The 22,869-nt window shown below is 38.6% G+C and overlaps 4 protein-coding genes across 9 annotated transcripts in view; 3 read left to right on the forward strand and 1 right to left on the reverse strand.

Moving 5' to 3' along the window:
• The window catches only part of LOC115622132 (guanylate cyclase 32E), a 29,127-nt gene extending 24,248 nt beyond the window's left edge, over positions 1–4,879 (reverse strand). For all 4 annotated transcript variants that reach the window (XM_030515989.1, XM_030515988.1, XM_030515987.1 and 1 more), the window contains exon 1: positions 4,616–4,879. The gene's annotated coding sequence lies outside the window, so the exon portion shown is untranslated. The remainder of the gene's footprint in view (positions 1–4,615) is intronic.
• Positions 4,880–5,616: 737 nt separating this feature from the next.
• Positions 5,617–9,198, forward strand: LOC115622594 (tudor domain-containing protein 3). Its single transcript, XM_030516591.1, has 4 exons — positions 5,617–5,748; positions 5,802–5,886; positions 5,967–8,066; positions 8,879–9,198. Exons 1-4 carry the CDS (start codon positions 5,714–5,716, stop codon positions 9,116–9,118), a joined length of 2,460 nt encoding a protein of 819 aa, XP_030372451.1. The 5' UTR covers positions 5,617–5,713; the 3' UTR covers positions 9,119–9,198.
• A 954-nt stretch (positions 9,199–10,152) lies between these two features.
• On the forward strand, positions 10,153–21,321 carry LOC115622113 (patatin-like phospholipase domain-containing protein 2). Of its 3 annotated transcripts, XR_003995326.1 has the most exons (8): positions 10,153–10,761; positions 18,232–18,914; positions 18,978–19,144; positions 19,600–19,708; positions 20,103–20,191; positions 20,262–20,530; positions 20,613–20,804; positions 20,966–21,096. XR_003995326.1 is itself a non-coding variant. In XM_030515956.1 (7 exons), exons 1-7 carry the CDS (start codon positions 10,602–10,604, stop codon positions 21,202–21,204), a joined length of 1,716 nt encoding a protein of 571 aa, XP_030371816.1. In that variant the 5' UTR covers positions 10,155–10,601; the 3' UTR covers positions 21,205–21,321. The 3 variants fall into 3 exon arrangements, 2 of the variants coding, with proteins under 2 accessions (XP_030371816.1, XP_030371817.1); XM_030515956.1 differs by lacking the exon at positions 20,613–20,804 and having other exon boundaries at positions 10,155–10,761; positions 20,966–21,321; XM_030515957.1 differs by lacking the exons at positions 19,600–19,708; positions 20,103–20,191; positions 20,262–20,530; positions 20,613–20,804; positions 20,966–21,096 and adding an exon at positions 19,223–19,504 and having other exon boundaries at positions 10,158–10,761.
• A 943-nt stretch (positions 21,322–22,264) lies between these two features.
• LOC115623201 lies at positions 22,265–22,827 on the forward strand. Its single transcript, XM_030517425.1, has 2 exons — positions 22,265–22,452; positions 22,534–22,827. The coding sequence occupies exons 1-2, from the start codon at positions 22,344–22,346 to the stop codon at positions 22,566–22,568; spliced, it is 144 nt and encodes a 47-aa protein (XP_030373285.1). The 5' UTR covers positions 22,265–22,343; the 3' UTR covers positions 22,569–22,827.
• Positions 22,828–22,869: the final 42 nt, after the last annotated feature.

The following is a 22,869-nucleotide window of genomic DNA, read 5'->3' on the forward strand; positions in this document are numbered from 1 at the left end:
GTAATGTTAATGAGCTGCAAAGCGCGTTGCGAATGCGTTGATTTGGAATTGTAATTGATAAGGCTATTAAATTGTATTACAGGACCTCAACAGGAATGGAAAAACGAAAAATAACAAGATACAGAGGTGAAATGTAAACAATTACATTTTATTTGTGCATAAATTTAAAGCTTTAACACCATGCTTAGTTAAAGTTCAGAGGGAAATTACTGGCAGTCAAGACATTTTAAAAAGATTAGATACAACAACAAATAACAAATAAAGTTAAAGTTACAGAACTATTGTCAAAAGTTGTGCTGAACCTAAAACTTTCGAGATAAACGTTGGGAAATACATACTTAATACTACACTTGGAGAACTGCACCAAACATTTAGAAGCCACAATTAAATTTGAATTCAATTTAAAACTTATGTTAAGAATGTCAGTAAACAAACTAACGACAGTAGCAAACGTAGGAAGATAAAAATATATTATTTTAAATAGCTTTATAATGCAAATGAATTATAACAACATCTAGTTTAAATTAGAACAATATGTCTAGACAACATTAATTCAAGCAAGCCATAAACTAATAAACTAACAATATAAAACGTAGTGACTTTTGAAATCCACATTTTCTACGTTTTGACAACTCGACACCACTTTTAGGCTATTTGAATTTTTGTTAATTTGAAGTTTCTAATTCCCAACGAGCAGCGATTATTCATTGAAATTTAAATTGTACTAGAAATTATTTAATTAATTTGCAAGCAATATAGGTATATGTATGTATATTCATAGCATGGGGTCTACCATCGTGTCTGTTTTTTATGATAAACTGTTCATGTCCACCACAATATACTCCTTCCAGGCAATACTTAGCCCCAACGATAACAGTTCAGAGCTGTATTTTTCTCAATGTGCCATATTATTAGACCTAAAATTTGTTACATTTTATATGAACAAAATACTTGTATATCTAAATAGGAGCAGCAGCTTTAGCCCCTTGAAAAGGGAACGGGCTCTTAGCAACCACCACTAATTTCCACAAGGGCCTATTTTAGGAGTCATCCCACACATGTCCGTCCACCCGCCAGCCCAACACCGCACCCGCAACAACAGCTGTCAACACTTTCCTGCAGAGACGCCTCTTTTTTTTTGACAATTTGCGTTTATGGCTATGTTAATTTTTCCACCTTTTTTATGGGATGCCGTTTTAACAGCCCAAACCACCCAAGCCCGCACTTAAATGAAACTGTGCCAATGTGTAGTGGGTGGTGGGCAGAGGGAGTGGCGTGGGTATGGGAGTGACGTTGCCATTGTTGTTGCTGTTGTTGCGCGGTGTCGTGTGTAAGGTTGAAAATGCAAACTGATAGCGTAGCAATGTAATACACATGACTGTTTGTACATTCATACATAAGTACTATGTGTGTATGTACCTATGTACGAACATATGTACACATGTGTAGTATTTAAATGCCGGCACACACCCACCCGCATGGAATTCTGTTCTTGTTGTTTCTTTTTTTTTCATATGATAAGCCAAATAGTTCTGAGCATTGTGGACTGATTGAAAAACCATCTACATAAAGTTTTTGTAATGTTAATTAAATTCGTGCAAGACAAGGTGTGTGTCTGCGTGTGTGTTCGCGTCATGCAGGTATTGCGCTGTGGGTGGCTAAAAGGCTGCCAGCATTGAGTGCGTGCTGGCACTTTGTTGCAGTTAGGTTGTTTAACGTTTAGTATTTTCCTGTGGCCACTATTTAATTATTTACATACATACATATATTTTGCATAATCTCTTGTCCCACTTTTGTTAATCAGCGACTTAGACGCAAATTAATGTATATGATAAAGCTGCTTTATTGTCTGCTATTGTCTGATAAGACAGATTTTTGTATTTGCTAATTTCACAGAGCAAACGTCAAAACGCTAGCTTTGTAGAAACACCAGTTTGATGTGCAAAGGCCAGCAGTGCGTATGCGTAATATTCTGTGCATGCTAACGAAGCCGAATCAATAAGCACTGCGACGTGCTGGCCAAATGCCCGCACGCATCAATCATTTCGCGCTAAATGAAATTCAAAATTGACACGTAAAGCGCAATAAGAAAATAAACAAGATAGAACGCTACAGTCGAGCAAGCCCGACAGTAAAATAGCCTGTACTCTCCACAAAAAAAAAAAAAAATTAAAAAAAAAAAATTTAAAAAAAAATAAAAAAAAACAAAATTAAATTATTAAAAAAAATGAATGAATGAATTTATTAATTAAATTAAATGAGAATACATGTTTATGTTCAGTTTTAACAGCATACATTTACATCACGTACCTATGCGTGTTTATATGCGTGTATGTATGCAGCACAAAGTTGAACCAAAGCAGCAACAACAACAACAGCTGCGGGCAGCGCTGCCGACAGAGGCAGCGCATGAGCAGCGATTTTACTTATGGCTATAACTTTCTTCAGAATTGACCTATCATGATGAAATTTGGCATACGGACACATTAGTACTAACTGGATGTACCTACCAAAATTGATTTCAAAATTCCGAGAATTACGGAAGTTATAAGGAAAAACACGAATTGCGGGAGAGTGGGGGGGTGCATCGAAAAAAAACTCAAACTCGTACTTTCTCGGTCTTAGGAGAATATGGAAACCAAGTTTGGTTATTCTAGCTCTTATACTTTCTGAGATACTTGCGTTCATACGGACAGACGGTCAGACGGACAGACGGTCAGACGGACAGACGGACGGACGGACAAGGCTATATCGACTCGGCTTCTCATCCTGATCAAGAATATATATACTTTGTGGGGTCTGCCACGCCTCCTTCTGTGTGTTACATACATGCGCACAAAACTAGTATAGCCTTTCACCCTTTGGGTACAGGCTATAAAAAGTACACATACACGAGGGCTAGCTGATAAGTAATCGGCCTAAGTAAGAAAATGCAACTTCTTAATAAAATATAAATTTTGCAGATCCCAATTATTTATAAGCTGATTGCTGTCGAAATAGCATACACCAGTGTGTCCATATGAAATGTTGGTGAGATTTTCAACAGAACTACTTTTGCGAGATCAAAAATGCATTATGGAAAACTGCAACGATCTATTATGTATATATGTACAAGCAATGATGAGTTCGCAAAAATAGTAGACAGGCCCCATGAATTGATAAAAGACGATCGAAGAGTAAATTTTGGCATCTACCATGGAAGTATGTAGTTTTTTGTTTTTTCTAAATCTTTATTTTCAAAATTATCGGTATATCAGAAAGCTGACTTTTATATAGGTACCGGGTTTGTCGCTTCGAAAATAAGGTGGGTCTATTAGTTAGTTAGGTAATGGAAACTGTTTTCCAGATGCCCTTGACATATTCCAGATCGATTAAAAACGGCAGTCCGTTAAAACGAAAATATTATTCTGCGACCATTTGGCATGACAAATTTGTCCATCATCCACGGAATTCTCTAGGCACCCCGCCACTATTATCTATTTGGGTTTCTGAAAAGATATTTACTTATTTATATTTTATAAGGAGTGTGCTCTTATAGGTAATTATTTAATGAAATTATAGTCTCCTACTCATTCCACATCCAATTAGGCCGATTACTTATCAATCGACCCCCGATTATGTATGTAGCTGTCAGTGCGGGCAGCCGATTGTGCAGCCCACGCGTCAGTTGAGTGTGGTCAGTGCCATCAAAAGCGGCAGCAGTAGCAGCGACGCGTCTCAGTGGCAGCGCAACGAATGCGAAAAGCAGACGAGCAACCAACCACAACAACAACATGAAATCGGCATCTAACCAAAGGGGGTCATCAAAACTCAATGCAATGCACGGCAATGGCAGCGCTGCATTTCAACTCTCTCTTTCTCGCTCTTGCATGCTCTCACGCACTTTGATAAATACCGCAATATGCTTATGACAGTAGTGCCACTCCAAATGGGGGGAATAGTGGTAGAGCGCATAGAGTTGAGAACTAACAGCCACAGAGAGGGGGCAGCATTGGCACTGCCAGCAACTGTTGCTGCAACGCAGTCAGACGACAACAACAAATGCGACGACGGCTGCATATCTGACTCATTTTTTTTTTGGGTTTTTGGGGCTTGTGTAAAAATTTAAATATGTAAATTGTGGAAAAATTGCATTGTATTATTGTCTCTGTAAATTGTTTTGTATTTGTGTGTGGTGTGTGTGTGTGTCTGTTGGCCTTTTGTCTTTTGCGTTGTGTGTAGTACATACAATTGTACATACATATGTATGTACATATGTACGTACATAACTGGCGCTTATCAATTATTTTCTCGTTGCATGCGAATTTATTTAAATTGCCAACAAGTGCGAACCATTATTATTGCATAAGAATTTATTTTGTGTACGTAATTTTGCAAAGTCATTTTGTATTCGGTAAAAAATGTCTTATATTTCGCACGCATTCAAAATAGTATGGGTTTTTATGTGTGTGGGTGGCGTTTGGCTTCGTTGGCAAGCGGGTGTTAATTAAATTGCATATTTGCAATTGGGATTTATATACAATATTTTTAGGCCATAAATAGAAACTTTAAACCACTGCAGACATATGTAGGTATTAACAAATATATAAAGATATGCATATTAGTTAACACTTACCCACAATTTCCGTCCTGACACTTCTTTTGCCCTCAATTCGGCGCTGGTATTTCAAATAAGCCGTATAACACGCGTCTAAAGTAATGCGAACTTTTTCTATTAGTTTGTTGTTATTTTTGTTTGCTACGCTTTTGAGTGTTTAGAAAATTTTGTCACGTTTTGTGGTAAAGCTTTGGCAAAAATTGCACGCACGCACTCGCACACCCGTACATACATACATACACATGCATGAGATATGTATGTACATATGTATGTGCTTAAATGTACTACCAATCGACAAACAAGCTAGAAATTCTTCTTTTTTTCGCCTGTGATTTTTTTTTGTGTGTGAACAATTCTGCATTAATGGAACACTTGAATATATGCCCCAATGTGCGATAATTTATTAGCGCCTAACATACCTACATACATACAAGCACACACATTTTTTGACATAGATTTCGATTTTGTGTAAGAAAGCGGAATAATGACCAGCAATGTTTATATTTAAGTTTATTTATTTTTCAATAGCAGCAACAGATAATTTCTTTTTTCTGCATTTATTTGCCCCATTTAAAAATGGGTGCTAATAAAACGCCTATCACTTTATAAACACAATTTTGGCTCAATTCGATGGAAATGGCGCGTGTTTCCGTCCACATAAATGTACAATTGCTGTTAACACCTGTTGCTAAAAGGCGAAAGGAAGACGCGCGCTCATTAGGCGCCAAAATATTGTGCATGCAAAAGAGTTGCTGTCGGCGGCAACGCGTTGAAGCCGGAACGGCCTATACTGACAACGTAAATGCGTTGCTATTTAAAATATTTTTGCATTGTGTTTGAAGTCGTTCGAGAATAACAGTTTTGAGATAATGCGCGAACGGATCCAACCACCAACCGACAACTGCGAGCGCCAAAACATAACTGATAGTTCCAATTGGACTATGCAAACATTAGAGTTAACAAGGTGGCATCACTGAATGCAGCAGGGCTGCATTTCTGCACGACACATCGGTATGTGGGCATCGATGCATAAGCACATCCCTGCGCCGATGTACACATTTCGTTCATCTCTAATCTTTTGGTTCCGTGCTGCTTTGCTTTGCAGAAAATGCAAAAATGGAATTAGCCAAGAAATTGGAAGCACAAGGCTGGTAAGTAATTTTGAAAATGCTGTACTAACAAACTCTAACATTTATTTGAACAGGTATCTTACGGAGGAGGGTATTAAGACATTGACAACAGCACTCGGCAGCGAGGATCCACGCAAAATTATCGATGAGGCTTTAAATGTGAGTAGAGTAGGCGTGCCGCCATGAAAAGGTACGCCATTGTTGTTGTTGTTGTATACACAATATGCGATTGTTTACAGCGCGACTTGCGCGATATTGGCGGCGGCGCTCTGCCCACCAAACGCGACGATGCTCAACTTGCCGGTAAGATTGTGCTGCAAATTCAGCGAGTACGCAACATTGCCGCACCCAAGTGTAACGAAGAATCCAAGACGGCTCCGCGCCTCTTGCAACTGGATTTGAGCGACGGCCAGGCAACGTTGCAGGCGCTAGAGCTGGAATCTGTGCCGGCACTTAGTCTGAATGTTGCTCCCGGCACCAAGATTTACTTCCGTGCCGAGAAATTGCAAATGCTGCAAGGATTTTTGCTGCTGCGGTCTAACGAACTTCAGCTGCTGGGCGGCCGTGTAGAAGCGCTCTACGAGAAGTGGGATCTGGCACGTACAATGCTGAAATATGCACGCAGTGGGCGACCGCTGACTGGTGCTTCAGCACCACCACCCTGGGTTCCCTTTGGTAAGAAAATCGACACCACCGCCGATCGAAATTTTAAGAGCATGACGGTGACCGGCGGCGACAAAGACAAGCCGGCCAAGGAGAACGACGAATTCAATACCATGCGCAGCGAAGCGATTGCCGTAGCCAGCAAGGCGGCCGTAAAGAAAGTTTTTGGCGGTGGTGGCCAGAATATTATAGATCACAATGTCAAGAAAATACTTGACAAAGGCTACACCGAAGAGGAGGCCAGAAACGCTTTGCATAGCACACGCAACAATCTTGAGCGTGCCCTCTTCAATCTCAAGCGACGCCGCGACGCTGGTGGTAATGGCGTAGAGCCACCGCCGATGCGTGGCGGACGTGGTGAGCGCCCCGGCAGGGAGAGTAAACGAGGCGCCAGCCTTAAAGATGAGGCTGACAGTGCTAAGCCGGCTGCCAATGCAACACTTTTCGATTTTCTTACAACTAAATTGCCTGCAACGGAGACAGCGGCACCAGAGACGACGCCCGCCACAGCAAGCACTGCCAGCAGCTACAATACTAACAGCAACAACACTTTAAAGCAATATAATGCTAAAGCCACCGATAGCGATCGCCGGTCATCCTCTACCAATGTTAGCGCAGCTACTAACAAAACTCAAGGAATGAGTGATCGCTCCCGATTTGAAAATAATATTTCCAGCAGCTTTGCGGCAAATCGTGGCGGCCACTCTGGTGCGCCACGTGGTGGCGGGCGAAATCGTGGCACACGTGAGGAACGTCCGCCGCGTGGCGATCGGGAAAGAGGAGGCGCCGGCTTCAATGAACGGGCGCGCAAGCAGGAGAAGGACAGCAATCCGCGTGCCTCCGAACAACAGCAAGTGAGAAGCAGCCATAATCGCAACGAGCACAATGCCAGCAAACCACAGGCGGATGTTAAAGCCGAGCAGGAAGCGCCGACTGGCAAGGATCAATTTAATAATCGACGTGGCAGCGAACGCCAGAGCCATCGTGGTGGCGCAGCACGTGGTGGTGAAAACGGACACGCCAGCAATAGCAGCAGTAGCGGCAACAGCAATCGGCGTCGTGGAAATGGAGCTGCTGCTGCCGCTAGCGGTGGCAAGGGCGGCAACAATGCTAATAACTCTGAGGAATTCAATGCACGATTAAGCAAAGTAGTTGAGGAGACAGCAAATCTTAAAATCAGTGGTCCAAAGCGGGAAGATCGTCGCAAGCATGGTGGTGGAGGTGCTAGTGGCTCTGCTGGCCAAAATCGTCAACAATCGGAGCAGCAGACAGCGTCGACTCCAATAACAAACAAAGCTGATAAACAGGCACAGCGCCAGCAACCACCACAACAACATTATACACCACGCCAGCAATCCAATGCCAATTACAGTCAATTACCCAACGGCTATACTTACGACCCCAGCAAGATAATGGGTTTCCAGAGCAAGGAAACCAACGAGTTCGCCATGAGCCTCCTAAAGAGTCAAGGCGTAAACATAGCGCCAGTCTCGCAACAACAGCAACAGCAACAACCTCCACCAGCATCCAATAATTTCTTTGCTGCTCCATCACCATCCACATATATAATGACGAATTCGCAGCCAACAGCTCTGTCGCAACCCCAACCCTTTGAGGACAGCTGGTTCTGGAAAATGGGTGACTTATGCATGGCAAAGTATTGGGACGATGGGCGCGTAAGTAAACGTCAATCTTTATTTTCTTTTTAAAAAATAAAATTCCCTTTTTTGTTTCTATAAATCGAGTCATTTCTAGGCGCTCGTACATTCCGAACGAAAACTCTTTCAAAGTTCACTTCGAATCATTTTGATTCCTTACGTAAATTAGAAAATTGTTCGAACTATATAAAATTTCATGCAACATATAAGTCTAAATTTCAAATTGTATGTTAAACTAAATTCTTCATTAACAACTTAGTTTAAATGCGATGGTGTTTGCTTTCCTTGCATGAGCAACATAAAATGTAAAACTCTGCAAAAATTTTTTCCTAATACTACACAATTTTTTGGAGAACGTATTTTCAAATTAAAACAATAATTATTGCCAGTGGAAAGTACAATATAAAGACAAAAATTCCACTTAGATAAAGACGTTTTTGTTTGGGAAACCGAACTATTTGTTTTTGGGAAACCCGAAAGATTCGATTGCTTCTACAAACCAGAAAATCAATCAATCACGATATAACTATGTAATATACTATAACCAATAACTAATAGTTTGAACTAAATGGGAAAATGGCTACTTGTTTTATTAAATTGACAATCAAATCTTTATTATATATACTTTAGGTTAAAATTAAAAAAAAAAAAAAAAAAAAGAAAGAATCTTCTATCAGATAACCACATTATTCCAATAATGAATAGCGATACCTTACAAAAGGAATGTTTTCGTCTTCATAAATTTATTTTAAATATGCGGAAATTATTGGCCTATCTGCCAACAACTTAAGACTATCTTTCTATTCTGATTAATTACTTTATATTTACAGTATTATGAGGCCGAGATCACGGGAGTGGCTGAGAAAACGTGTGTAGTGTTCTTTCTCGGATATGGCAACCACGAGGAGGTATTGAAATCGGACATACTGCCAATTACGGATAGCCAGCACAGGCCGGTGAACATGAATCCGCTGCTCCAACAGCATCAGCAGCAACAACAGCAGTCACGATATCGTCAAGATCGGCAGGGGCAGCAAATGTATATACCACCACATAAACGCGAACATTAAGTCTGTAAAAAATATTAATAAACAATTAATAAAGCTAGCCAGTCGTCAATAATGTATTAACGAGTTTCGAGTAAAATAAATCCCAGTGTATTATTTATGGAACAGAATTATTTATTTTCAACTAAAGAAGGGTCTAATTAGTATTATTCTGTATTTCCCCCTGTATATGGTATATGTAAAAATTGTTTCGAATTAATTTGATCAACAAATTCAAAATTGTGCTATGTTTAAAATTTGGAAAGAAACAAAAAATAAATTTAATCCGTCTTCGACTTCAAATGATTTTCCTCTTGATTTTATTTTAGTTTTTTTTGTTTATTCAACTCATAACATATAGTAGTTCCTACATATAATCGCATAGTTTAGTCAAAATGGAATTAATTAACTAAGCAATAATTTTTTGATGTGGAAAATCAAAATTTAATTTGTTCACACCATTTTTGTATTTTAACAAATTACGTGTCGCATTTAACATATTAAATAAAAAATGAATGAAAAACAATTTATTTCTTTATGTTTTCCTTTCTTTTTTGTCACTAAGTGTTTATTATAAAACAATGAAAATAGTCAATACTTCAAAAATACTTATATTTATCAAAAATCATTCCGAAGTGGTATGAAGAAATAACGGATTTTTATTTAATGGGGTCTTTTGATTTTAATATATAATCAGATATTGCCGACTGCCTTTATTTTTCATGTTTTAATTCTTTTCACAATTGCACAACATTCAACTCAAACATTAATTAAAACGGATTTGAAAAATAATAAACGAACTATTAAATCAATTTTTTGCCAAAGCAAAGCACTCTCTGTTTAAGAATTTGAAATAAACGTCTACATTTTCGAAGTTGTCTTCGAATACATCGAAGCGCCGGCGATACATCGACTACTGGGCTTATCGTTCTCAACATATCGATGTTGCTCATGTTGCGATACATCGATGTTTCGTTACATCCCTACTATAAAAGCAGCGCACAGCTGCGCTAGCCTCAGTATTGAGCGCAAGCAGCGACATAACGGTTCGTTGGAAGTGTATAAAATACATTGCAAGAAAATTAAATCGATTTTACACATACAAAAAAACCAAAGACAAGTGATGAACAAATATATTACACGCCCAAAGTGATTTAAAGTGCAACGAGTTTTTAAAATTTACAAAACGAAACCACACAACCATCGTAAAAGTTACCTGACGCAACTGTTCAAGTTGAGAGAAAGGCAAAGAGAGCGCGCAAGAAACGAAGGAAAGTGCGAGGCAGAACTAGAATAAACAACGGAACGGTCATCAATTGTGGGCAATTTTTACAGTGCGAAAACGAAACTAACAAAACAATAGGGCGCAGCACGACACCTTAGCGAAATAAATAAATATTCAAATAAATAGAAAGAGCACAGTCGTCGATAAAAGAAACTGTTGTCGACCCATCCAACGGAATACTTTTAAACTGAAATTAACGAACAAAGCGTATTAGATAAAGGCATGAATCTATCATTTGCGGGCTGCGGTTTCCTAGGCATCTATCACGTCGGCGTTGCAGTCTGCTTTAAAAAATATGCCCCGCACCTCCTGCTCGAGAAAATTGGTGGCGCATCCGCTGGTTCGCTGGCCGCATGCTGTCTGCTCTGCGATTTGCCGTTAGGTGAGTATTATTTTGTTTATTCACTTTAACTTGCCTTTTTTTATCGATGCTGTTGCTATTGTTGTTGCTGTTACTGCTAACCACTTGTTAGTCATGCAGCTGATTTTAAGCGTCTTTTTGTTTTGTTCGCATTTTTCTACATTTTGCTGCTATGCTAAAAATTTGCCCTTTACAGTGAGTTCAGTGACTTAAATGCATATTTAAGCATTTTCTTAAAATAAAAATATACTGTAAGTAGGTCTTATATCTGGCACATGCAGCTTGACTTTGCCCCACTCTCGGTACAGTGTGTATGAAATGGGGCCTGCGCATTCGCTGATGTCATACGGCAAACATGCCAAGCATAGCAACTCAAAAGTTTTAGAAAAACAGGCATAGTGCACAGAGAATAGAAACAAGATTTGGGGGCTCGTCAGCATAAATTACGACGCAGTTGAGAGGTGTGTGCGTACAACGCATAAAGCTCCCCAAAAATAGACGCCCATGTAAACTCGCTGTACATATAACATACATACATACATATCCAAACAGGCATGTGTATGTATGTATACATATATGTATGTACGTGTAGGCATTCTCAAGTAGGTTGTGTGTATACAAGTAGTATGTGTAGTTCGATGAAGGTCAAACTTGTTTTTTGCCTTAGAGGCTTATTTTTTGCTATTTCTATTCGTGACTATGACCCAAAGTGTTGTTGCTATTATTGTTGGCCGCCATATTCATAATGTATTCAAAGCTATCGCGACTCGCTTCATTTCTATCTAGAATACAAACATGTCAATCAAAAAGACAAAACTACATACACATAATACATACATACATACTTAATGCGTTGTGCAGTTTTGAAAACAATGCCCCATGCATTACTCACTTGGCCACTTGGTCTTTGCCTCCCAACAGACTGCCCCCCGCCCTTCCCACCTACACGAAGGCAATTGATTTAATCAACTTTTTGCTGTTGTTGCCTTATCATGAGCCACAACGATTAAGTGCCACGCGCAGCACATTTGTATGTATGTGTGTTGGTGTGGTAGTGCAATCGGGCAGGGAATCAATCGCCAACAACGTCAGCAGCATCACTATAATCAATTGCTGGCCGCTGGCCTACTGGTGAACCATCATTCCGCTGATGATCAGAGTGGCTCAACCGGGGCCGCTACGCTTTGTTTGTCCTTACAGCGCACACCCAACTGATTACATGCCACTTATTCTAAATGTAGTAGTGCAGCAAGCCACGTAGCACATCCAATCTCTTGTACGGCATTAGCACATTCTAGAGAATTCACGCATCGCTCCCTTTCCGCTCTTTGTTTCCCGCCAAAAAGTCATTTACCTGCAACCATCTCTAAGCCAAAGTAGAAAGTTCGACAGCCGCCAGTTGATGGCAGGTAGCACGATTTATTACTGAACCGTAGTCGAAACTATTGCTACCTATTGCTCAACTCTTCTCGGCCCTTCTGGGCATGTGTCTATGTAATTTTAAATCAACTTTAATTGCCGCAATTAAAAGCAGTACCTTTGCCCCGAAGGGGGCACGCAGGCGTGTCCAGAGAAATTTGGATTTCTTTTCAACTTTTGTGTGGCCCAGTCATACGTACATACAGGTTTGAATTAATTTCCTGATACAAAGTGCACACTACTAGCACTAATAGTTTCACAAATGTTTCGTTGGAGAAATTAAGATCATAAGAAAACAATTTAGAATAGAGCAAACTAAATAACGTTTTGCCGCACCCATCAAGAAAGTTATTACACACAAAGCAATCCCATTAAAAAACATTTATAGAAGCTTTTTAAGGTTTTTTGAAACTTTGCAAATGGAATTTAAATAATTGACAAAGCCAGAATCTGTGTTAGTCTTAACCTTAAATTAGCTCTTAAAACTTAATAACTTCATATACTTATAGAGTTGTTATTTCACTCAAAGATTCTACTCTTAGATCAATCAGGAGTGGTATTGTAATGTCATAATTTGCCAATCTATCCCATTCACAGGTAAAAACCTGCCGTGTTGAAATATTTACATTCCCGTAGCTGTTTTTTTTTTTAAACCTCTCTGTCTGTCTGGGCCACTCGAACACGAGTGTGCCATGCGCTGGTTCTTAATGGAGCTGTTTGTGTGCATGACGCAGTGCCTCATTCAACGACAGTTGTCACATGGCCAACAAACACAAATACATATAAGCATATACAACCACACAGTTGCACACTCATGTTGCCCTGCAGCTGAGCTCAGCTGTTTGCGAGCTTGTTTTTGTTTACAGGCAACGACGACAATTCATAGCCAATAATCACGTTTCCGCCACTCGAGCTGCATTATTTTCTTGATGAGCCGATCGGCCTGCTTATCGGTGCAATCCATCAAATGCTTTGTTCTCTCGAGGGTTCAATTGTTGTTGCCAATTGCCGCCTATTTATAAGCTTCCTCTCGACGTATTTGAATACTTCGTCTTCGACTTATTTTTAGTGGCGCTAATGTACGACCTTCAACAAGATGCGAGACTGATCTGGGCGGCATCTGCTTGGCATTCGTCTATCAAATTGATCCCGCGAAGTTCATGTCTGCGGTTTTTTTTTGTCTATTTTATGTCTTTTTTATGACTATTTTATCAGCCGAAAAACGATTAGGTAAGGCTCTCCGTCACATTTCTATAGGTATATATTATTATTGTCTGTTGGCTATTGGTGAGATGGTCAATGACCAGACTCTCCCTTATCACGTATTGAAAGCTACCTTTGCATATTCTGGATTGCTAGGTGCTCTGTGTGGAACGCTGTGGCGCAAAGGTCGAATGGTGCGGGTGTTTAGACATGTATATATGGCATTATCTACATGTACAATAGCAGCCAATATAGTCTAGCCAGTATAGACATGCATTCCAAATTTTAATATGTATTAGTATTTTATTAAATGACAGCAAAGTTAGGAAAAAAAATGGAAAATTTTGCAAATCAAAAAAGGTAGATGATCGTACTGCTGACATTATCGGCTATGTTTACATTTCCGAACCCGAGCAAATCCTGTGGAATCGAAATCAAATCGAATTTTCATTTCCAAAATTGTTTCCTTTTTCTTGATATGACATGACAATATCTATCACTTTGGATTCAACACAAATTTATCGGTTCAAGGAACTTGTACAGGCTCGTATATCTAGGCTTTTAATATTCTTAAATGTGTGCTTTTACGAGTATCTTTTACTATTACTATCATTTTCTCCACATTGCCTAGCAACAGCTTATTATGTCTGAAGTATAAGGCTTACAACCATAAGAAATCATAACACATTTACGAGTTTCATTCTGAAGTAGCGGCTTAATTTAGCCCTCGCCTGATTTATTTATAACGTCACCTCACTCTAGTATTTAATGTGCAATATATGCTTTCTGAAGTTCATTACACACTTGGTTGACGTCAATTGCTTTTTGGCCTAAGTTCAGCAATTAAACAAAAACTAAACTGAATGAGTTTCCTATTTCTATGAGCGATAAGATTATGGAAAGCACAAAGCAAGTCCAGCTTGTTTATTTACAAATATCAGCTCACACCTATATATACATGCATATAGTATATATAGTACATAAATTTACAATGAAATCGCAGCTGTTTTTCACACACACCCGGGTCTTATCAACCCCATGTGCGTTTCATTGCGCTGCAGATTGTATGGGGGTCTCGCTATATGTATTGCTAATATATATTGTTCAGATAGATTGATGCCCAGTGGCACACCAAGTCATCATCGTTCAATCAATTTGCGCACAATCTCTTTCTAATGCGTAAAAAGACAACAAAAAAAGATGAACAAAAAGTGTGCAAAAGGACGCATAAATTATAAAATGGCACAGTTTTAATTGACACTTGAAGTATATTCAATACATAATAGATTGAGGGGCAAAGATAAGAACTGGAAACTAGTGCAAACCAAGCTAGTGCCAAACACAAAAGATTTAACCTTAGGCCCATATAGAATATGAGTGTTTCATATTTCAAAAATTAAACTTACTTTTAATGTCGATATTGGAGAGTAGTTAAATACTTTCCCTTTCCGATTGAGTTAGATCTGAAGTTATAACCAACGAATTCTTCAAGCTTTATATTTCATTAGAAGGTGACTTACCGTTAAAAAAAGTTCATAGTTTTAAAAAATGGCTTCTCTTCAAAATTTTCCTTATCTACGAGCTTAAAAAAAAAACCTTACATCATATTACTATTAGTGGAATAATATAGGGGTGCGTTATATCGTAGGAAGAAAGATAAGATTTTTACTTTTTTAGCCATAAATGAGTAATTAATATGACAAGTTCAAGGGTATGATAAGCAATTGAAAGCAATTATACGAATTGCTAATAATTGAGGTGCAGAGGTGCCCACAAGGCAGGATCTCTTCTTCTCAGTTGGATCTGAAATTGCTTTACTGTCTTTTTCCTGCGACAGCTGTTTATCTGACGGATAATAAGGTCACAACGTACAGTCAATTGAGCATTTGTAGCCAAACGAAAATTCCAATAAGACCAAATGTACAATAAATTACAGCAAAGCCCAAAACCACCCCAAAAAATATGCAGCCGTTGCGAGCTGCCCAAAAACAAACAAATGCCTAAAATGTTACCCGAAACGTTGCCAAGTACCGACGACCTACATATATAAACATTCAAGACACATACACACATACACAGGCCTCTATGTAGAAGGGCCGCAACATAAAACTTTTACGATTGTTTACCATAGGAACAGAAGTACACATACATATGAATATACAATACAATCATACATACATACAAAGTTGTTTATGTGATACAAACACAAAATCAGGCGATGAGGTATGCGGCGGCACAGTGAGCGTAAGAGAGCAAGTGAGAGTTGTAAGCGAGAGCAGCGACCGCTGTAATATTGTTGCTTTTTTTTGGGGGGGCACGTCATATAGCGGAGCAACTGCAGCTGTAAATCGGGGGGTGTGTCTGTTTCCCAGCAACAGTAAAAGTAAAATATGTTGAGGCATGGAAGAGCGAAGCCGAAAGTCTGTCATCGATGTTTGGATGACGAGAGAGCATCAGTCCAGCTCTAATACGTGAGCACATAACTTGTTTACCGTCAAGCCCCCAAAAATAAGACGCATTTTTCAATGCAACAACAGCAGCTACAAAATAAAAATTGAAAAAACAAAATCAACAACACCGTGCATTCAGATGCATTTTGTGTGTGTGTGTGTTTTTTTTTGTTTTTCACATATTTTATTCATTTTGTCAGCTTGTTTACAGTTTGGTTGCGTTTCGTTGCGTTTTGTAAACAAAATGCGTCATTGATAGGTTGCATGCACATACCCCCATACTGCTGCATACAAATATACACATGTATGTGCATACATATGCATGTGTTCGTATATGTATAGGTTGCCGTTATTTGTTCAATTGCTGCACTTGACAGCTTTGGCAGTCATTGCGGTTTGGTTTCGTTGTGGTTACACTTGAAACGCCCTGTTGTTTCAATTTTTTCAACCCACATACTTTCCCAGTTTAGTGCGAATTGCTAAGACAGTGTGTCTGTCGAAGTACATACATACATATATGAGCCAGAACCATTAGACTTGGTATCCAGGTTTTCCTACGTATGAGAAAGGATTAGCCGATACGTCCCCGCTATTTCATAACTTTATTAATTTGTTGTTATTTGAAAATGTTTTTCTTTGCTGTTGTCAACAAGTCTGGCATTTACATATTCGAATGAAATGCTATTTTTATCTCAACTGTGGTTGCTTATAAGAAAAAGGAAAACCAACAACAATAACAAGGTCGTCAAGTTACAGCATTCATAGAGCACACGCCCATTTCCTACACACATTCACACACACTCGCACACTTTAAAGCTTATTTGGACAGAATTTTATTTTGCTTTTGCTTAACAATAACAAGCAACAACACCAACTGGCACGTTATGCGATAGCGTTGTTTATTTGGACTGAACTTCAGTATGTACATACATATGTATGTACGTATAAACATGTGAATTAATTTGAGGAAAACAACACCAAGATGGTACGCGGTTGTTTTATTTTAAGTAGAGGTACCCCCTATTGTGGTTTTACCACCCTTCATAAATAATACGCATGAGTATTCAACTAACATTCCTCCTTGTAATCAGCTGACCTTGTCAAAGTAGTTGCGATAAGTTGCAGTAGATATGGCCGATCGGAGTTTCTGTAGGTGCTCAATGGGAACCCTATGAATGGTATTTGTAAGGAAAAGAACTTTCATTATCAAAAAGAAAGCTTTTGTAAGCATTGCTACCTTTGTACCGTTTCACATGTTTGCCGATATCGTTCCTTCTATATATCATTCAGTTTATTGCGACTTGGAAAGGCCCAATGCAACCATAGCAACCATAGACCGTTTCGTGGACTGTTTTATGGCCACCAACTGCATTTGTCAGACAAAACAGAGTCGTAAAGAATTTCTCATTATTAAATAATATAGTATATAAAATAGCCCCATGAAAACAATTCAATGACATTTGGACTTTCTGAACCATCGCGCCAAAGAAGGAAATGACGTACGTCTGGACAAAAGACCATTTCAGCAAATATATAGTTTTTGTTTTTATAGTGGCCTGATTTAAATTTTGCGTCAATAATCAGACACATTTATAAAGAAGGCGTCGTTATCTGTAGCCTGCCGCATTGAAATCGAATCTAATCGGCACATGGGGGAAGTGGTACCATGTGGCAGCTTTTGGCGGCAAGCCACCTCTCTAACGTTGTCTTATCTCCTGGGGAAATGCTAAGCATGCGCTGCATTATCAAACACTTGGTCCATGTCCTTGAAACATTTTCGTTTCTATATACATTTCCTAGTCACACCCAATATTTCATTTTATAACTTATCAGCGCTTTGCATGCTGGGGGTCGCACAAAACAAATTCCCAAGGTGCTCGATTTTACGTCATTTGCGTAGTGCAAGCAAATTCAAAACAAGCCAGCCACCATTATGTACTCGTATTTGTATTTCAGGTCAGCCCTTCCTCATAAACAGCATTTGCAGCTGCGTGGCTTGGCAGTGACGCACACAAAAGCTGAGGCAGTCGATAAGAAACGAGCTGAATGAACATGGTTATGACCTTTATAGAAGTCGTTAGCATTATGCCCACCAGGAAAATAATCAGAATCTATTCTAAAAACGAAATCATATCTTATCAAACAAATTAGCTACCCCAATGAAGTTATAGATTGTAGCTTTCATTTACTGGGGTTCTCTTAGTTCCTCAATAATACATTGAAGTGGAACCTTTGGGCCTGCAACACATTTTTTAGACCCTTGGCTATTTTTCTCATTGACATACATTTTGGATTCCTTCATTGAAAACCTGTTTCGTTTAAGACCAGTTTTTATCACAAGTTCAATTCACTTTGCACGAATTCAATCCTTAATTCGCTGAAATACTAACTTTCTTCTCCTTTCCTTTTTGAATTGCAGGCAGCATGACATCGGACTTCTTTCGCGTTGTGAACGAGGCACGTCGTCATTCACTGGGCCCCTTCAGTCCCTCGTTTAACATACAGACCTGCCTGCTGGAGGGCCTGCAGAAGCATTTGCCTGACGATGCGCACAAACGAGTTAACGGGCGACTGCACATTTCGCTGACGCGGGTCTATGATGGACAGAATGTGATCATATCGGAGTTTGAGTCGCGGGAGGAAGTTCTGCAAGCATTGCTATGTGCCTGTTTTATACCTGGCTTCTCGGGAATTCTGCCGCCACGTTTTCGTGGCGTACGCTACATGGATGGCGCTTTCTCCGACAATCTGCCCATTCTGGACGAAAACACAATTACCGTAAGCCCCTTCTGCGGGGAGAGCGACATTTGCCCGCGTGATCAGAGCTCACAACTGTTTCATCTGAATTGGGCCAACACAAGCATTGAGATATCCAGACAGAACATAAATCGCTTTGTCCGCATTCTGTTTCCGCCCCGTCCAGAGTTTCTGTCGAAATTCTGCCAACAGGGCTTTGATGATGCCCTACAGTTTTTGCATCGCAACAATCTCATCAATTGTCGACGCTGTGTGGCTGTGCAATCGACATTTGTGGTCTCAGAGACAGTGGCACAGCCTCAGGAATTCGATCCCGAATGCAGGGAATGCAAGAAGCATAGAAAGGTTCGTTTCAATAAGCTTAGCCATCTCAGCTCATAATGCTAATGCATTTGAAATGATTTGCAGGACGCTTTAAGCTCGAATATGCCACAGACTGTGCTGGATGTAATTCAGGATTACATAGAGCAGGCGAACAAAGGACTAGCCAACTGGATATTCAAACATCGGGGCATCAAATTGCTCTCACTGCCGGCCACTGTCCCCATGGACTTCTTCTTGGCCACCGTATCCAAGTAAGTTCTAAAGACCACCCACTCGCGCTTCTGTGTTCGTTTGAGGTTATAGCTATTGCCTTTCATTTGTGTTTGTAGAACCATGAAGCAGATACCAAAGCCATTTGGAAAAACATTTGCCAGCGCCTAGTAGCCAACGACAGATTCAAGAGCAAGCCGCAGGTCGTCGACGCATTCATTCATGTATTTAAGGTCCATCCCTGACTCTCTAGTAAATTATCAACCAGAATAATATATACAAATATTTAGTACAATTGCTTAAGTTATGTTTAGCCTGTAATAGTAACCATTCGATATGGATCATGAATTTTGTAACGATATTCAAAATAACAATAAAACTGGCATTATATACACACTGCACTTATTTTCGCTTAATACTGCAAATGTTGCTTCCAATTGGCTTAGATTCAAATTATCTAGGTATTCCAAATTATAAACATGAATTATATTTGCAGAATTACCACCTTAACCCCCAAACTGACCAAACAAATGCGTCTCCTCGTCGAAGAGCTGATTGCACAGTTTAATAATGCCATGCAGATTCGGTTCTTCAACAAATTCACGGTAAGTAATATTTCGAGTGCTATTCTTTGGGATCAAACCGAACTCGTATTCATTTATGTATCTAGTTTTTTATAAAAAAAATAACCAATGAAGAACTAATAGAAATATTCTATACATTATCTAGATTTTTATTCTTCTAATTATTATTGTGTAAATGAATTAAATAATTTACATTTTGGAGTTCATTCTAACATAGAAAATTATAAAAATATTTAAAAATATACCCACTTATATATAATTAAAATCGGCTGTGAATCCGTTCAAGTGAAATTAACTCATTCAACCGATTAAATATCACTTTTATCAAAAGCATTACGAGTTCGTTATTGATTCCGTTTCGCAATTAAAATATTTTACTTACGTATCCCGTCATGTACTATATATATATATATAGCTTTACGATCAGCCGCACTTTGATGCCACCGGTTTGCTGCACTCGAGTCGCTTGTACGGACCGCGCGTTTCCATACTCGTTGACGAATGGTAGGTTTGGATGATTTGTTAGCCCTCAGTTTATTGAATAACTAAATGTTTCCAATTATATATTTTTTAGCGGCGCCACGCCATTGGAAGATGATGTCGACAATTTTGAGCATGTCCTCAAGATGACAACGCACAACGATGCACTCTATGCCTATTATTATACCGACGACAATACGAATAAGGTCAAGGTGACAGAAATCTTTGATTTTGACGATATGACAGAACACGATGAACTGGCCACAGATTTACAAATCTACGAGGGCTCTGTGGAGGGTATTCCCAATCCGCATCAGCATTGCCATAATGCTGTTGTCAGTGAATGGAATGGTGTGGAATCAGGTTGGTTTTAGTTAAATTTATTGCAATCAGTCATCGCTCATCATTTTAGCGAGCTTCATAAATATCAAATATTTTTTTCCAGTACAAATTATGCCCACGACACCTGAACTACACGATGTCGCCTTCTAAAGCGTCTCACACACAAATACATTATACACACTTACACACACACACTCACACATACACTCACACACACACACAAATACAAATCACAAAAATGGCAAAGCAATTAGGCTTGCTTAAAACCAAAATAAAATCCGTTAACAATCGGCAGGTAAATTTGTCCAAAACTTTACATCCGATTTGTTTCTGTTTCTGGAATGTATTTTTAGTTGATTTTGTATTGTCTCGGCCATGCATTTGCCATACCATTACACTGAAATGCTATGTTAGATCTTAACTAAGGAGAATATTTGTTCTTTTATTACCAAACAGACTTCTTTATCGATGCCCAAACGCCGCAGAACGCTCATATCTCTGCCACTGAAAAGCCACCAGCCTTGTGTCCACCACCTCTGTTTTCAAGTTACAATATCGAGCATGAGGCGGATGAGAACGTCTTTAGCGACCCGGAGGCTGATCAGAACATCGCACCAAATTCTATGGACACCTATAACGATAACAATCATAATCGCGTACATAACCCTAACACATTGTACATAGAGATCGAATGAGTTACAATCCACACACAAATGATGATTACTAACCATGACATATTGAAATGGAGTGAGGATCATTGTTAAGACAACCGTCTTAATTGGAACCAAAATAAATACATTTTTGTAACGAAACAACTCCAAAGCGGCTCGTAGCCAAGCGAACGGCCTAGTAGTTTTTGTTTTCCAAATAGTATGTACTGTTAATTAAGTACGAAACACATACATATGTACCTTAATTTAAACTAGTATAAGCGCGATACCGATTTGATTTAATTTGCATGAAGCATCAGCAGTTAATTTTGTTCGCATTATTACGATAAGTTTAAATAGTAAAATATCTATCGTATTTATATGTTCAATATGTAATTACGGCTGTGTTTAATGTAAAAAATATTTACCGTGAAATTAAAACCATACATGTTTTCAATCATTCACAATATGAAGAAATTGTTTACTTATGCATTTATTATAGGCAATAAACTTTTGCCTCAAAGAATTATTATGTTGTTGAAGAGATTACAGTGATCTTAAGTGTTCTTGCTCCAAACACGTTGAATTACATTTCAAGGTAAGCTTATTTTTTCACAATTTTCGTCCTAAAATTACAGGTTACTTGATTTATTTAAATGGACTTATAACCCTATGAAGTTTTATCAAAAAATAATCTTACATTGGTTTTTAAATTGTTTCTGGAACTCCATAGTTAGACGCCATTTCAAATCATCAAACATTTTAACTTGTTGATACAAGAGGTCCACATTTAAATATTTGAAATTGGAAAATGTTCTGCCAATAAAATTTGGCAAACATGAATTATGCTCAGAATATAAATTTTCTATGTAATTCATTGAATTTTTATTATCAACGTTTTTTAAATGAAATGAAAGGATTATTTGTTTTATTTTATTTGGGTATTTGATTTAACCATTTCAAATACTGTAATCTTCTTACCTTCTGAACTTATTTAATTCAGATATTTTATTCAAATAAATACATATGTATATCGATTTATTAATAATGAATACCGTTTGGTGTGACTGTCGTTTTCAAGTTAAGAAGAAGCATTTCCTATTGTGAACGCAATTATAGTGTTCTACTGCTTTATAAATTAATTTATCTTTATCTTAATATAAATATATTAAAAAATCATAAACATGTTTCGGTTGCCACAAGCTGATCCTGCTGAGGAACAGAAGCGCGTCAAGGCGGAGGTACGCGGCAATTTCTTTGTTTTTGGAGCGTTATGTGTAGCCATACGGCTAGGTGAGAAGAATGCGCTTATGTAAATGTTATCAGTTGTTAAAAACATGTGTACATATGTACATATCTTTTCCCCCAATCTAGCGCCTATTGTACTACAGAAGCTGAACACCGCCTAACGTACATACGTTAGAATGGATGGTTATTAACACTAATGGGGGCATATTACATAGAGCGGTGCGGCGTTTTTTTTTTGCACATGGCAACAAGCATGTCCAAAAAAATCAACAACAATACTAAAGAAATTGCATTTACAGCGGTGCACTACAATGGCATGGTTATAACATATTAAAGTTTAATTTCATGAGATTCCTTTTATCATATGTTACTCATGTATAAAGAAAAAACTGAAAATAAACATGTGTATTAGTTTTTAAATGTTTATTTCACATATGACGGAGTTGCCACTTTCTTTTGGCG

This window comes from Scaptodrosophila lebanonensis, unplaced genomic scaffold (assembly GCF_003285725.1).
Source record: "Scaptodrosophila lebanonensis strain 11010-0011.00,11010-0021.00 unplaced genomic scaffold, SlebRS2 tig00000043-arrow-pilon, whole genome shotgun sequence".
Classification (NCBI taxonomy): Eukaryota; Metazoa; Arthropoda; class Insecta; order Diptera; family Drosophilidae; genus Scaptodrosophila; species Scaptodrosophila lebanonensis.